We start from the raw sequence: 14989 nt of genomic DNA, 5'->3' as shown, positions 1-14989 counted from the left end.
TTTCTCTAGGATTTGGAGAACCCGGGCGAAACCACCGAAAATGAATTGGAAAAACCCGGGCGAAATTTTCCAGAAACACGTTTGACGCAACAGAGATTTGAAAAAGTTTCCACCACCATTTGCCTACAACCTGCGCTGGAGATTATCGCTTTTTTGGCTTTTTGCTTTAAAAAAATACTATCACAAAACGGAAATTTGAAAAAGATGAATTAACCCAGTTTCATGGTTCTGCACGAAACTGGAAATGACCGCCTTGTTATATAGTTCCTCAATTGAAAAAAATAGGATAAGAAGGGCCTCATATTCAAACTTTTTACCTCTTTCTCCTACGAAATGTGTGTAGTGAGAAAGTGATAAAAAGTGTTTCGTTTTTATTTAAGAAGTTGAATTACATGACGGCAGTCATTTAAAGATTTGTGTGGAATCATGGAACCAGGTTGATGGATTTTCATCAAATAACGTCATTGCCGAAGTGTACTTTTTGATGCGGGAAGCTCCAAAATGTACAAATTTCCCACACGCAGATTGTGAAGTAAGGAATAAATTTTAATCTGCGCCCAATGCGCGCATTATAACTTTTAAGAGCTTTGCTTTGAGAGGCAATATGAATTTTTCACTTTGACTGAAGTTTGTAACATACCATTCACTTAAACATGTATGACGTGTTGGTAAAACCGTTCGGTCGAACTGCATTTATCCCTCTTGTTTCGACTGTGATACAAGGTCGCCTCCATATCCAATGGTATGACCGGTCAATTTATACATGAGACGAGAAGCAGTTACCCATAAACATAAGCCGTGCATAAATCGTACATTCGCACGGACGTGGGTGGGATGGAAACAAAGTGATGAGTTGCGCGTTTGCTGAAAAAGTCGCCCTAAATAAGGGCTTTTATCCCATTATCTCATAGAGTTGTTTACAGCCAACGCCAAAATTTCTCTTGCTCTGATCGTAGATTCATACCATTGAATCTTCTCAAAGTTTTGGTATTTAAATGTTTTATCCGGTAAACTCTTCTCTTTAAAATGGGATTAAACGGACAAGAATGAATGATACAAGAACCCGACAAGAATATGTTCAATCAAATCAAGTTTATTTATCAATTAGTGGAGCATTCCTGAGTTTAAATTTTATTTCGATGGGTTTTTTTGCACGTGGGACGAGATCAAAAGATATTTTCATTTCATCTTCGCCGTAAGATGATTCAAAAGTAAAATTACGCAAAATGTAGGACAGCACCACTTTCATCTCCATCATGGCAAATCTTTGACCTGAAATAAAAAAGGAAATTACAATTACAGCGGAATGTGAAAATTCTAAATAGGTGGACTGTTCACTGGGTGTTATGCACAGTCAAGGCACCTAAAAATATGCGCCATTCTCATGTAGAGAACTATGTAAATGGGAACTGCTCCGGATATGTCGTTCTATTAGGTGCATCAAAAAACGAGGGAAGAGAGAAATTTTCATTTTTGAATTTAAAACGGGGGGTAAAATGGGGGCATGGAGGGCGCCTGAAATGTTTCGACTGTCACGTCAGAAATATCTTTGATTTTTATGCTTGAAAGCACAAAGTCATAGCCTAACGGCAAGATAGAACATGTACGCTTTAATCAGTAATAATTTCCCATACATATTTGGTGTGATGAATCATGGTGAGGGATGAAAATTCGAACCTCTACCTTTCTTCCAATAACCTGGTTTGAAAACAGAATAAATATCAATAAAGAAACAATGCTTTAGACAAAAACTACTATTCGAAATTAATAAATTCGCCCAAATTGGGGATGGAATGTAGATAGCCCGAATGAAAAGAGAAAATCCTTTGCAGGTTTTTGTTTACTTATCTTAGTTTAAAATGCACGACCGAAATTAGTTAACCAAGAAAAAAATAGGAAGAACGGTCTGACGGCCATTGTTTGACTAATTTTTGACTCAAACTCTGTGTGCATTTTACTTAAGTTTTCACATCAACTTTTGGTGTATTGCTGGGAAGTGCAATACTTCCTGTTAGTGGGAAGCCACGCTTCAAAATCCCCTGTAAAAAACGTCCGACGGCCTTTAAAGGCTTTTGATAGACAAATATCGTTTGATTATCATTAGTTATCGAGGTATACGAAAAAATGTCCTTTACCTATACAGTTCCTAGATCCAGCAGCAAATGGTGTGTAAGCAAACGGGTGTCGATCTACGCTATTTTCGGGGCTGAATCGATCAGGATCAAAAACATCTGGATTTGGGAAATATTTTGGATCTCTATGCATCGTGTAAATGCTCAAATTAACCGTGGCGCCTTCAGGTACAACGTATTTTCCTTAAAACAATAACAAAATAACACTATTTAATGCCCGAATAGATACAGTACAGTTCAAATCATTATATGTGCAAGACGGCTAATTCCAATCAAGGAAAGCGTGCTAATATTTTGTGATTTTGAATGTATCTCAAGGGATTTCAGGTAAAATCTCAGCCCCTAAAATTTTGTCTGGACGTTTTTGTGCAATGCGATGTTGTAACTTAAATTCGTAGCCAACAACTTGATAATTTTGAAATAATTTATACATACATTTAAAGTGAGGAAAAACTCTCCAACTTGCTAGTGGCACGTAGTAGTATGATATGTTTCTTTTAAGAGGTGCCTCAACATCTGAGGTCAGTTATACCTCTGATAAAAATTATCATATGGGTGATTACATTTTTGGAAACTCAATGACTTGAGGAGGTAGAAATTACATAGGCATGTCGCCGTTGATTGAATGAGGAAACACAATTAAGAACTCTTCCATGCGTGGTTTAGTGCTGGTTTTTTTGCTACAAGATCCAAATCTCATAGCAACACCAAAATGTAACCTTTTCACATGTTGCTTAGCTTTAAACTTTGCATTGGCCTTTAAAGGAAGGAAGAGAGTTAAAGGAGAGCTTCCCTCCTTTCTAAGCTTTACCAAATTGGGTTTCCGCTCCAACTTGTCTCGATATGACGGTTGCACTAGGGTACAGTCGCAAACTCTCCTTGATGACCTGTTCCAAATACTTCATATTCCGTAAGTCATCAACCGTGAGTCTCCTATCAGAACCTTGAAAGATATCACCAAGCTCCTCATAGCATTTTTCCTGTAAAAAATGACGCGGAAAAAATGAATAAGCAAGGTTTTTTTTTTTTTTTTTTTGTTCAACCACATTTCTGAGGAGGGGTTCTCCTTTTTAGTGTAGTAGCTTCAGCAAAAAACTGTGGACATAGTTAATTCCCAGTGGTACTTGGTACCTTTGGCAGCTACTTTTGATGAGAGGGGGGTTGTCGCCAACTGATTGATGCGGTCCATTTGATTCTAACCAGAATTTCAGGTTGAGGGTATTTCAGTTTTCCCAAACAGTCATCAGTAGATTGGAGCATCTGATGTTTGTGACGCAATTTGAATTAGAATGATTTAAATCAATACACCTACTAAGGCACTTCATGAATTAGTCGGAAGCAACTAGAATTGTTGGTTTACACAACCGTGATACTGATATTCACAATCAAAAACGTCTGCTAGGTGTTAGTCAGCAGCCAAGATTCTGGTGGCGAACCCCAGAATTTTTGTCGGTGCCTATATTTTTCGTCAATATTGGCACGAAAAATGTCTATGTTTAAAGGGAACTCAAGGCCATACATTTTCATCCTAGAATCTTGGTCATATTGTTTTTTTCAGAAATAAATTAAGGAAACATTTTGACATTTTGCAATGAAAACAAATTATTTTTTTAACTTAAAATAATGAGTGCGCCTATCCGAGCATTTACCGTTTGTTTACCCTGAATGACTTTAAAGTAACAGAATGGTTCATCCCTCAGACGATTAGTTAAATTATCCTGGAAAAATTGATCAACGCAGTGGCATCAAATCACAAATAGATTTATAATGAACAATCTCAAGAGGCGAGTAAATTAATTTCCTTCAAATTGACGAGTAAGCAACCCAACCACGACCGCGTTTAGATATAGGTAAAAATCCAGTTAATTTAACCGCATCATAATGAAAGCAAGCCTTCGGGACTCGATTGCGATGTTGACCTTATGTTCTCTGTCGTTATTTGCTATTGTTTCTTATTATTTTGATTCAGTATTACCTGCATTTCAGGATGATTGCCCAAAAGAAATAGCGTGAAACCCATAGACGATGCCGTTGTTTCGTGACCCTGGAAAAAGAATGGAAAGAAAAAAAAAATATTAAAATTCGTTATTTTGACATCTCTTGTCAATTTTTAAATTGTATGCAGTGCTAAACTGAAGGAAATGTTACGAGAAAATCACTGAACCCCCTTCTAAAATGTCTTCGTTCGGTTTAAAATTGATATGAGCTTTTAATGTTTAAGCATTTTGTATGACTCCTCTCATTGACTCGCTCGACTGAGCACCACTGGTGAGGCGGTCGGTGTCTGAGGAGTCAAAACGCCTTCCCTTAAGTGCGTATGCAACACGGGCATCCAAGGAGCTCGAATAGTTGTATTCAGGCGTTAAAATGAAATTCGTTAGGTATCCGTTGCTTACGACACCATGAAAATGCAAATAATTGTAATTATAATGTCCAGGGGTTCAAGAGTTATGTCTCGTCGGACCGAAGAATTGGATTTTCAGATTTCCACAGAGTTCTCTCTTATAACATGAAGAATTAGCTACGAGCGACTTAATTCATTTTTGTCTCAATAGAGGGCATATATTTGCGTTGTAATCCGGCTTTTGCGTACACTGAAGATGAAAAATCAGAATTTTATAAGAACACTGTTTTCTTGAAAGGGGACGTTTATAAATTATGTAACGTTGAAAATCGGATTTTGTACTCTCCCCGTATCGCTTTGTTAGAGGCAAAAGTTAAAAAGACGAAAAAACCTCTTAACTGCACGATTCGGCCGCTGCTTAAGGAACATTGACAGGAACTGAATTTAAGGTCCATTCTACTACCGACAGTAAGTAGCATCAAATCTTGATCTTGTCAAGTAATTCCCACCAAATACAAATATGTTTGAGTGACGAATTGGAAATTGAAATACACATGGTTGACAGCTCCATACTTTAGTACCTTTTATCAAAGTTAAGACGTTGTTTCATTATTTAGAATGCCTAGAGCAGTATTTGAAAAATAAGGGCGTTTGGAACTCTCATGTTAAAAGATATCGGTAGGTTACGGAGGTTTAGACAATGTATGAGACTTACGGCAAACATGAAAGTATTCACTTCATCCCGGAGACCCTCATCTGACAAAGGTTTGGTCGTTGAATCACAAGCTTCCAGCAGAATGTCGAGGAATGCCAACTTCTTTTTCCCTTGAAATAATTAATAACTAAGCCAATTATACATACGTAAAAATGTTGAATTTCAATACCTCTAAAACGCCTTCACCCCAACCATTACGCTGTTTCCTTCTCTATGATGCATCCGTCGCAGGCAATTAGCAATCGCCGGCAATTTGCAAGCTGTCCACACGTTGTTTTAATGAATTGCAATAATGCGCATCGGCATAATGCAATTTTTAAGGGTTGTGGTCTTCAAAAATACGAGCTCGGCTTGAAGAACCTTCATTTTTTGTGATACTCTACGCTTTGTCACGATGTTAGTTTAGTTGTCAGTCCGATCTCAACCCAACTAATGTCACGGAGTTCATTGCATGCTCCTCTACGTCTGCAAATTTCTAACATTTTTTTAAGGATAAAAAAAGTGTCTATTCACATTATAGGCAACGTAATCAGCACTCTAATCGTGTTCTTTTATTTTTGAATTTTATGATCTTCTATTTTTATTCACCACTGACTTGTAAATTGACGGCGATCGCCAATTGCCTGCAACACATCCATACCATTGCTTATCATGACGTTTTCTAGGGCTAAATATTAGTTTTAAGGGATTTAGTTACTTTTAAAACCCAAAGTCCCCACATTATTACAACCTAGAACTAGCTGTTGCACTTGTAAAAACACTTGTGACTGAAGAAAGGTTTTTTGTTGCAGCAATGTCGGCAGCAAAAAACGTCAAAAATCAGTTCATCTTTTTTTTCGTTTACCTTTCGATTCACGTTGAGCACTAATTTAATGAACTCTGAACTTATAACTGCTCAAAAATCAAGTGATAAAAGATAATAATCCATTTTAATGATAAATGTCGGTTCTATTACCTTTATTTTTGTTCGCATCTTCGTTTTCAATCTGCTGTGAAGACCTCTTGTTCTTACTGTTTTGGATGGCCTGGAAAAAATCAAAGTTACGATGTGAGGATACTTTAAGTCTTACTTAATTCAGGTATTGCACACGGATTGAAATTTTCCATTTTATTGCGTCAATCTACGTGACGATCCGAATTACTGAACCGCATATTTTGCATGTAAACCTAAAATGACCTTGATGATAATAAACTGTTCCAATTAAAAAATCTTCTCAATAAATTAACATACTCAAGAATCCATAAATAATTATCATCACACGATACAAACAATATCCCAAAAGACTGAGCAGCGGTTATGTCGAAGTCATCAAGTCTAAAATTTTAATTTCAACCTGGTTCTTGATGAAGGTTGATATTATGGTATGTTTGTATAGATCTCACGAATTAGTATAATTACGCTTAAAGTCTTGCCGTTAATATGCCAGTTTGACTGACTCAACGAATGGGGAAGAGTCAGTTTGATCATCAGTTGATCAAATTGACTTCATTCTGCAATTTGGAACTGTAATCTTTGGCTCGGTTCAGAAACAACGTATGTACTATTTGTTTCCCTATGCAAAAACGCGTTTCCACGGATGAGCCAGAATTTTTAGTTCCTAATTGCAAAATGAAGTCTAATTTGACTCCCCATGCAGTACGCAAACACTTTTCGTTGGGTATGTTTTATTTGGATCGTGTAACAATCTCTTTAAAATAGGTTTTGGTAAATGGACGTACCGTATTAGCCATCTCAAAAACTTTGTCCAAACACTTTCTATATTTTCGACCTAGGGGAGTGTAGTAGAACAACCTTGACCAGCACCAGGGTCGTAATGATCTGATGGTAGATATGACGCCAGCTCTGTAAAATAAATCGTTAACAATTACTTATTGGAATATAAGTTGAAAGATTATAGTGATTAAGTAGCATTACTACTCATACTCAACTCAAGATTCACATTGTAAAAATTTTGGAGTGAAATTCTGTGCCAGAGTCTACATTGCGCCCAAAAACCGGTAGTGATAGGTATGAAAGCGGAGCGGAATTTAAAGCGTTCACCACGTTAGTAGTTGATTCATTTTACGAGAAAAGTTCCGTACTCTTAAAGGATGCCTATCATTCTTAATAATGTTGGAGTGCCTCCAATTTCGTATGATACTGTGCAATACCTCTGGTGTGAAATAGTTGCTTGCGGCGCCGTGGCACGCTGCGACGTGGCGGGCGTGCTGCCAGCGCGAAACGCGCAGGCGCCTACAAACCTAACAGGGATACTTCACGCATTGCGCAATGCGTGACGTATCCCTGTTAGGTTTGTAGGCGCCAATGCGCCAATGCCCGCTCTGTGTTAGGTTCTTATAATTAAACTCGCGGAGTCAGCGTTTTTCAACTTATGATTTTGAAATGTTCGCACATTCTGCATGGATTATTTTCATTTATATTGATGAAAAAAAAAATATGTAATAAAGGAAAATAGAATGAGTGTTTTGTAAATGTTGAGGTGGGTGTTAATGTAAATCTTAAGTATTTTAAGGTATTTATGATTATGGTTACTCACTCTTCAACCGCTTGAATGTAGTCCAGTTTTGGGTTATTCAATGCGTCGATTTTGATCCCCATCGCAGATTCTGAAATCAAAATGATACAACAAAATAATTATTACAAAAAGTACTGCGAAAAAAACAATTAAAAATTATTATCATTTGGAAAATGTGTAAGTATTGCTAGCTTCCAGGTCAAATGCTTAAAAATGGAATGAAACACATGTCAAAAAAATGTGCCCATTCTTATTCGAAGAAACGCTTAAACGCCACCGAAAATACTGACTTAGTCTCTCTGAACTCGAAATTTTTGTCCATCAAGTTGTTCCGGAGTTCATGTTAAAGTTACTCTCGTTTTCACTGAATGATTGCTCTGCTGAAATGCGTTTCGAAAAAAAAAATACCTCAGTGCTTAACAATTGTTGGGAAAATATGGAATGCTTTCTTTTTGGACCAAATTTTGGGATTAGGATATACTTTTCCCGGCTCATCTCAAAAATGGCATGTGTGCTTTTAGTTTCCCCATAGAGATAGGCCTGTTTGTGGTTGAGCCAGAAATTTCAATTCATAATTGCAAAATTTGGTCTATTTATAACCTTTCCGGACCAGCTAGGGAAGTTTTATCCCGGTTGTTTTGAGAATTTCCATACTATGTAATGGCGTACGTTTGCATGATTTGTGATTTAAAAATGCGTTACTGTCAGATAATAAGGTCTAACTCAGCATTTTTTTAAATTAATTTAACCAAAGAAGTGTATTTTGACTTTATGGACTGAAAGTTACTTATAAGCACTAAATCCCAGCTAATGCGAAAATACCCAACAAGAAAAACTATTAAAAGTAGGGAAAACAATTCTACAGTTTTTGCAAATCTATCCATGAAATTATATGTTCCCCACCTAAACTTGATCTTAGCGTGGCAGTAGTTTTTTATGATAAACTAAAGAGTTTAATCGCGGATTTGCGGGATTGCGCCGAAAACGGCTCAAATTTTCCTCATGCAATTCTGCCGTGCTAAGGAAAAACGCCGTATGAACATTCGAGAGTTGCCAAATTTTTCTTGATAAGAAATGTGTTTTTGAGAACAATCGTACACTGGAAAAATTTACATATTGGATCTAGAGTCCAGACTCTTAAAAACATCGACAAGAAAAAATACTCTTGATTTAATCAGATTTAAGTTCAAATCAAGAACCAAGCCTCTTAATTTGAGCGGATTTCCTTTTGATTTAAGCTTAAATCTGATTGAATCAAGAGTCCGTTTTCTTGTCAATGTTTTCAAGAGTCTGGACTCTAGATCCAATGTGTTTTTTTTCCAGTGTATGCATATTTTTCCTTGAAATTTTCAGATATTTCCGATTAAATTGCGTTCAAAATTGGCTGAAAATTTTGCGGGAAAATGTTCACAATTTTCCCAGTTAATTGAGTTTCTATCGGAGGAAACTTGGCAACGTCTGAAGGCTCATACGCCGTTCTTCCTCAGCACGGCAAAATTTTACACTCGCACCCGGATTTGAAGCCAATCCATCCGAATGCATCTGTATTAGCGGAAACCCTCACGCAATCTCTTCTTTTGTGCCATTAAAATTCTATGGATAACGCAAATAAAGAGGTCGAAACGCGGCTCGGAGCTTGGAGCCCCTAATGAAACCTCTCCTTCCGCACAGATAAAGCGCTTTGAATAACGCTAATGAAATAATCCGCGCGCTTTCAACGGGCTATATGCCACAATCACTTGGCGTTACGGCGATTTTCGTTTATCGCGCGGGAAAATTATCCACCAACTTGAAACAGTGTTAATAAGCTCACCGCGAATCGTCGCCTCCCTGACGTAACGGCGTATCTCAATTTCAACGTGAGCCTTAATTTACATATGCACCTATGCTCCCCGGGGTTCATGTGGAAAATAAGATACGTCATTTACGTTAGAGAGGCGACGAACTGGTGCATCATCAGGAACACGTTTACCGGTGTGTCTGTCGGATGCTTGTGCAAGTTTGTGATGAGGAAGATTGCATTCTGCACTTTTCTGGTATTTCCGATCAATAAAATTACCTGCCCCTGCATATTATGTGCCTCGATCGGTGAGTTTGATACGGAAGGACCCTCGCGGAAAACCAAGGATTTGGCAATTTGGCGAGGCTAATTTTCGTGATTTTTTCATAAGTTCACCGCTGGGTGAGGTATCAATTTGGCAACGCTGTTTTTCCTCAGTTTAAATCATTGGTGGATCCAGCAAATTGGCAACATTGTTTTTCTCCATTTTAACCGATGGAAATGTATCGATGTTTGAAGGAGTCAGGTGCTCCGACAAGAATCGATAATCTAACAGAGATTTAAATGGAGGGAATCAGGTGCTGCTAAATTGCAGGACCCGCCTCTGATCCATTGGAAATATTGATTTTAATCGAGCCAAGCTACCTTAGAGTCCTTTTATACTGAGAGTCAAGACAACACCCCCTCATGGAGTCACAGACGGGAATAAAGATTACAGAAATTGAACGTTTTTTGTAATCTTTGATCGGTCCATTCTCAAATTCCTTTCTCCGTTCCTTCTCTCATTCCATTTGCTCCTTGCCGAACCCGTAATTCCTTGGTCCACTCCAGATTATAACCTTTGCAATCGGTGAAAATGTAATCTTTATTCCCGTTTGTGACACTGTGAAGGCCAAAAATACGGGAACCAATCAGAAATGGATTCACATTGTCTTGACTCTCCGTATAAAGGGACTCTAAGCGACCTCACCGAAGATCGATTATATTTTACATACTTTCAAATGGAGGAAAAGCAACGTTGTCAGCTCTCAAGAATCGCCATTGGCTCACCGCAAATGTTATCCAGAGCGACCAAGTGCATTAATGTGGTCACGTTGACTGGTGCGTCCGCCGGGTGTTCTTTTAGCTTTTGGACGAGGCGTTCTGCATTCTGGACCAAAGTATCGCAGAGACCATTCAGGGCGTTGAAGTGGAACGCCGGGGTGATCAGCTTCCGCCGCTCGTGCCAGAGAGCACCTGAAATTCACCAAACCATTTTAGAAATATCAGTATACAGGGTGATCTACGGTTAAACGGTCATACTTCATGAGCGTGTTCTGTGGATTTTTTTTGGACATGAGATCTCAAGGAATGTAACTTATTGTAGAATTATAAAGTCGTATTAATCGTAAAGATTAATCATAGATTATTCATAATCACAATCCATGTAAAGTAATGATAGTATTAACATAAAAGTTCTTCTAAATCTGTATGGGTTCTCAAATGTTATAAATTGGGTAATTAACTATTCAAAATTAATTAATCATGTTTACAAGCTTATCTATTTCCTATGCTACCGGTACCGGCCGTGGCCACTACGTCGGTTGTGTTCTATGGATTAAAATATTTTTTTTTTGTTGTATAAAGTTTTTCACAAATGACTAAAAAGAGCATTTGCATTAAAGGGATAAGAAGATTTCTCTACCCTCTACTTATTGAAATCGATGGATTTCAGTGAGAACTAATCGTTATTGTTGAACTTGAACCCTTGCATCTCGTTTTGCAACTTTAAGGCCTCTCCCACGGAAAAAAGAATGATACCTAAGTGACATTTTTCAACGAAAATATCGCGATATTTTGAAATGAAGTGGCGATTTTTTAGGATTTTTGGCGATAAAATCGCTAGGATCATCAATATCTGAGCGATTATCCTGGATCTTGTCTCAATTTTATCTCCGTATAATCGCGTTCGATAAAATCAAAATTTTATCTCAATTTATCACGTTTTGTTCAATGATATCGCGATGAATTTCCGTCGATAAAATCGCAATTTTATATACAATTTAAGCGATTAAATTGCAAATCGAATTCTACAAAGTCACGATATATTATCCGATCAAATCGTAACTTATCGCGATCACTGCTACTCGGGTAGAGGTTATTAGACCAACTAACTGTGTATTATCACTGAGAATTCTGGTAGCCAACACCAAATTCCTTTCCGTGTTAATTATATGTACATCTGATAAACGTGATCACTAAAGAAAAATCTATCACTGGCCACTAAATTCACTGAGGATCATTTGCGGCTGTTCGCGTGAAAAGGGATCTCGGCGTGAGATTTTAAAGGGGAACCATCTGGCTGTAACATTTTTTGGTCTCACCATCGATTTACAAAAGTCTATGTCACGTAGGTACCTACCTCCACTGGTGATCAACCCGTTGCCCAACCAGTCTTCAAATATTGAGTATAGATCGGATTTTTCCTCAACACCTTTTGCCGTAAAATAAATCTGTGAAAAGATAAATATTTGGGAATGATTTGCAATGTATGTCTCTTAAAGTGCGTAATCGCGCATTGCAATGAACATTTGAAAGCTCAAACCTTTCTCACCCCTCATTCTGTTTGGAGAAAATACCATACGGTGGTTTTTCTCCAGCCGAAAAAAATGTGAAGACGGGTCATGAAGTCTCGAACATTCCATTCTTTAATCCCTATTCACGCCATTAAAAGAGCATGCATGCTAAAATATAACATTATACTAGTTTTATTTAAGTATGCTGTTGCGGTAGTGAGAAAAAGTGTGATTTTAACACTCTAGCGATGCTTCATTTTTATTTTTTCATTAAAAATTTCCTGGAAAATTTGTGAGTGTTTCTCTCAAAAATTCTAAAGATTTCCCCCCGATTCAAAAGAGAGTGAGAATTTCAAGAAAATGTTTAAGTAAATATTCTCCGAGATGAGTGTTTTACCCGGGGAAAATTCGACAAAATCGATAATTTGAGAAAATTTTTCCGTATATTTTCATGTAGTTCCAATGAACGATAAAAACACCCGTATGATGGAAGGAAAGTGCATGTTTATAAAATGTTTCACTCCGGTAATTAATTTATCTAATGTGTGGTATTCATTCCACCCATTTTTTTTTAACTTTGGCTTTTCTTTTTCTTTTTCAGGTAAGTTTCCATGAGCCGTACACTTATCAGAGATTCTAACCCTGCGTAAAAGTACCGTGAGTTAACCTAGAATAGTTTGATTATTTCATGATGATTGGTAAGGATACTTGGGGCGACCCAAAAATTACGCCACAAATTTAGGAGGGGCAAAGAGCGTGTGGCTTTATTTGAAAGGTGCGCGTCAAAGAGGGTTAAATGGGAAAGGAAGTTCAATTTTAAAAAAAATAAAAATCAATCGAAAACTTTATAGGTAAGGTCAGAGAATACAATTTTTTTTAGAGAAATTATTTCCTCTAACCTTACATACAGGTTTTGATTGATATTAATTGTTTTTTTATTATTGTATTTCCGATGTATAATTGTCTGAGTAATCGAATGAAACGTCTCAGCTTTTGTCCTCTCCTTATTTCCCTTATTTACAACTTTTTTTCATTGTATTGCACTTATGTGTCATGGGTCATGGGCTGCATATAGTTCTTTTGTCATCAAGTTAATGTTATTAGAGCTCAACAATTATTTTAAGAGCTCACTTGCCAGATTTCGGGAGCGTTCATAAATTACACAACGCACTTTTCCGGCATTTTTGGCCCCTCCCCACCCCCCACCCCCCAATAACCGTACGCAACTTCGGCCCCCTTAATAATAACGTAACGTTCAGCAGACCCCTTCCCTCCCCCCCCCCCCCCCGGTCACAAAATTATTTTAAACGCTGCGTAGATCGGTGCAGCGCCTGACGACTAGCAAAAATTTGCGCGAACTTCCTTAAGATTTTGTGTTATCAATCGAAAAGTTTATGTATCGCTGGGACTGAACCCCCCCCTCCCCGTCCCCTTTTAACGCAGGTTCCTGGTTCATACACCCTTCTCCCTAGATCGTTACGTAATTTATAAACGCTCCCTTTCAACTCTGTTCTCTTTAAGTATAGTGCTCCACATGAATGTATACTCTGTATTATTTTACTAACCTGGGGTCCTAGCATAATCAAATTCATAGATCGCTAATGCTATTAGTTAATAAAGGAAAATATTACAAATCAAGCTCAGGTAACTATAAAACTTCAACAAACCTCTGCATAGTCAGCTTCAGCTACCATGACAGTAGGTATGACGGATATCCAATGCCGGATTATACCGCCATATGCTTTGTATTGGTCGTAGATCAATGTGGGCAAATCTGAAAAGTCGACAGAAAACTTCGTTTTATTTCTTCTCTTTTCTTAAATGAATCGGTGAGAACAAAAACACACCAACTCGGTAACTCGAAAATGCTCAATTTTCATTAAAGACGGTCAGTTTCATAAACATCGAAGTTAGCGCATTATTCTGTTCCAATTTGGACCATCAAAGTGTCCTTAAGTACTTGTCTTTAGGCACCAAAAATCTTTTTCTCAGACTAACTTCTTCACCTTCTGTGCAGTTTTTTGTGTGTTTTGATTGTTTTCATTTTTTCGAGTTGGTGTGTTTTCGTTCTCACTGATTCCAATAATGTAAAAATGAAAAAAAAAAGAAGAAAAAGGCAGATTCGCAGTAGAAATTTATCGACTGATGTCGCAAATTCCATAGAGTATAATCAATCGTGTTGCAACTCATTACTACTGGTGAAACAGATGAATGAATTGATATTAATGAATGAATGGCCTCTGAATGAATTGTCATCTCATGTTGAATGTGTGCGGAAGTGCTTTTTGTTTCGATACGTGTATTGTTTCCATGTGTAGCTGGCCATATTGCGATGGTCACATGAAACTGAACCAAGCCACATAAGCTATCGCCAAATTTAACTGAGCAATTTAATTTTTTACAAGAGGAAGTTTGTGCGGATTCCTTTGAAATTTTTAGGGATTTGCTTCGTGCTATGTAGACAATTCGCTGAAATTTGCAAAGGAATCCGCACAACCGTTTTCTTGTAAAAAATAAATTTCTCAATTAGCCGATGCTTGTAATAGCTGATGTGGCTTGGTTCCTTTCTGCTTAACGCAGTCCATTTAGACGCCAAGTCTAGGGCATCGCAACATCAACAATGAGTTCGTTAGTTAGTTAGTTATTTTATTTATAGATATTTTCACGCTTCAAAAACACTCTGAATGACGTCATGTATATGTATCGTGCCATGATTTTCCTAACCTTCATTTCAAGAAAAAAATAAGTGCATTGGGAAATGGGATGAACAATCTGTATTTCGAGGACATTAATCTATGAAAACCAGGCGGGGGGGGGGGGGGGACTATGACGCAATATTTTGTTTGACATTTCACGCCTGTTTTTCTAAGGGTATTTTCTTTATTTTATATGTACATGCAACGAATTTAACAATTAGAAACAACTAGTTTTAGTTCATTTTAAAAGA

At 37.5% G+C, this 14989-nt stretch overlaps 2 protein-coding genes across 4 annotated transcripts in view; one reads left to right on the top strand and one right to left on the bottom strand.

The window, feature by feature from the left end:
• LOC140224853 (uncharacterized) overlaps window positions 1-14989 on the top strand; it is a 212929-nt gene that overhangs the window by 90612 nt on the left and 107328 nt on the right. The window lies entirely within an intron of this gene.
• The window catches only part of LOC109038595 (uncharacterized), a 34243-nt gene continuing 20327 nt past the window's right edge, over window positions 1074-14989 (bottom strand). The window contains exons 14-24 of the mRNA XM_072301470.1: window positions 13710-13816; window positions 11889-11979; window positions 10538-10723; window positions 7729-7798; window positions 6911-7034; window positions 6147-6216; window positions 5192-5301; window positions 4108-4176; window positions 2944-3112; window positions 2136-2315; window positions 1074-1272 (exon numbers count right to left, since the gene is read on the bottom strand). Coding sequence (XP_072157571.1) covers window positions 1094-1272; window positions 2136-2315; window positions 2944-3112; window positions 4108-4176; window positions 5192-5301; window positions 6147-6216; window positions 6911-7034; window positions 7729-7798; window positions 10538-10723; window positions 11889-11979; window positions 13710-13816 — 1355 coding nt within the window. The 3' untranslated portion in view covers window positions 1074-1093. The remainder of the gene's footprint in view (window positions 1273-2135; window positions 2316-2943; window positions 3113-4107; window positions 4177-5191; window positions 5302-6146; window positions 6217-6910; window positions 7035-7728; window positions 7799-10537; window positions 10724-11888; window positions 11980-13709; window positions 13817-14989) is intronic.

The sequence above is a fragment of the Bemisia tabaci genome, chromosome 6 (genome assembly GCF_918797505.1).
Source record: "Bemisia tabaci chromosome 6, PGI_BMITA_v3".
Lineage (NCBI taxonomy): Eukaryota > Metazoa > Arthropoda > Insecta > Hemiptera > Aleyrodidae > Bemisia > Bemisia tabaci.
Note: the sequence above shows the minus strand (reverse complement) of the source record. Positions and strands in the feature narration are given on the sequence as shown.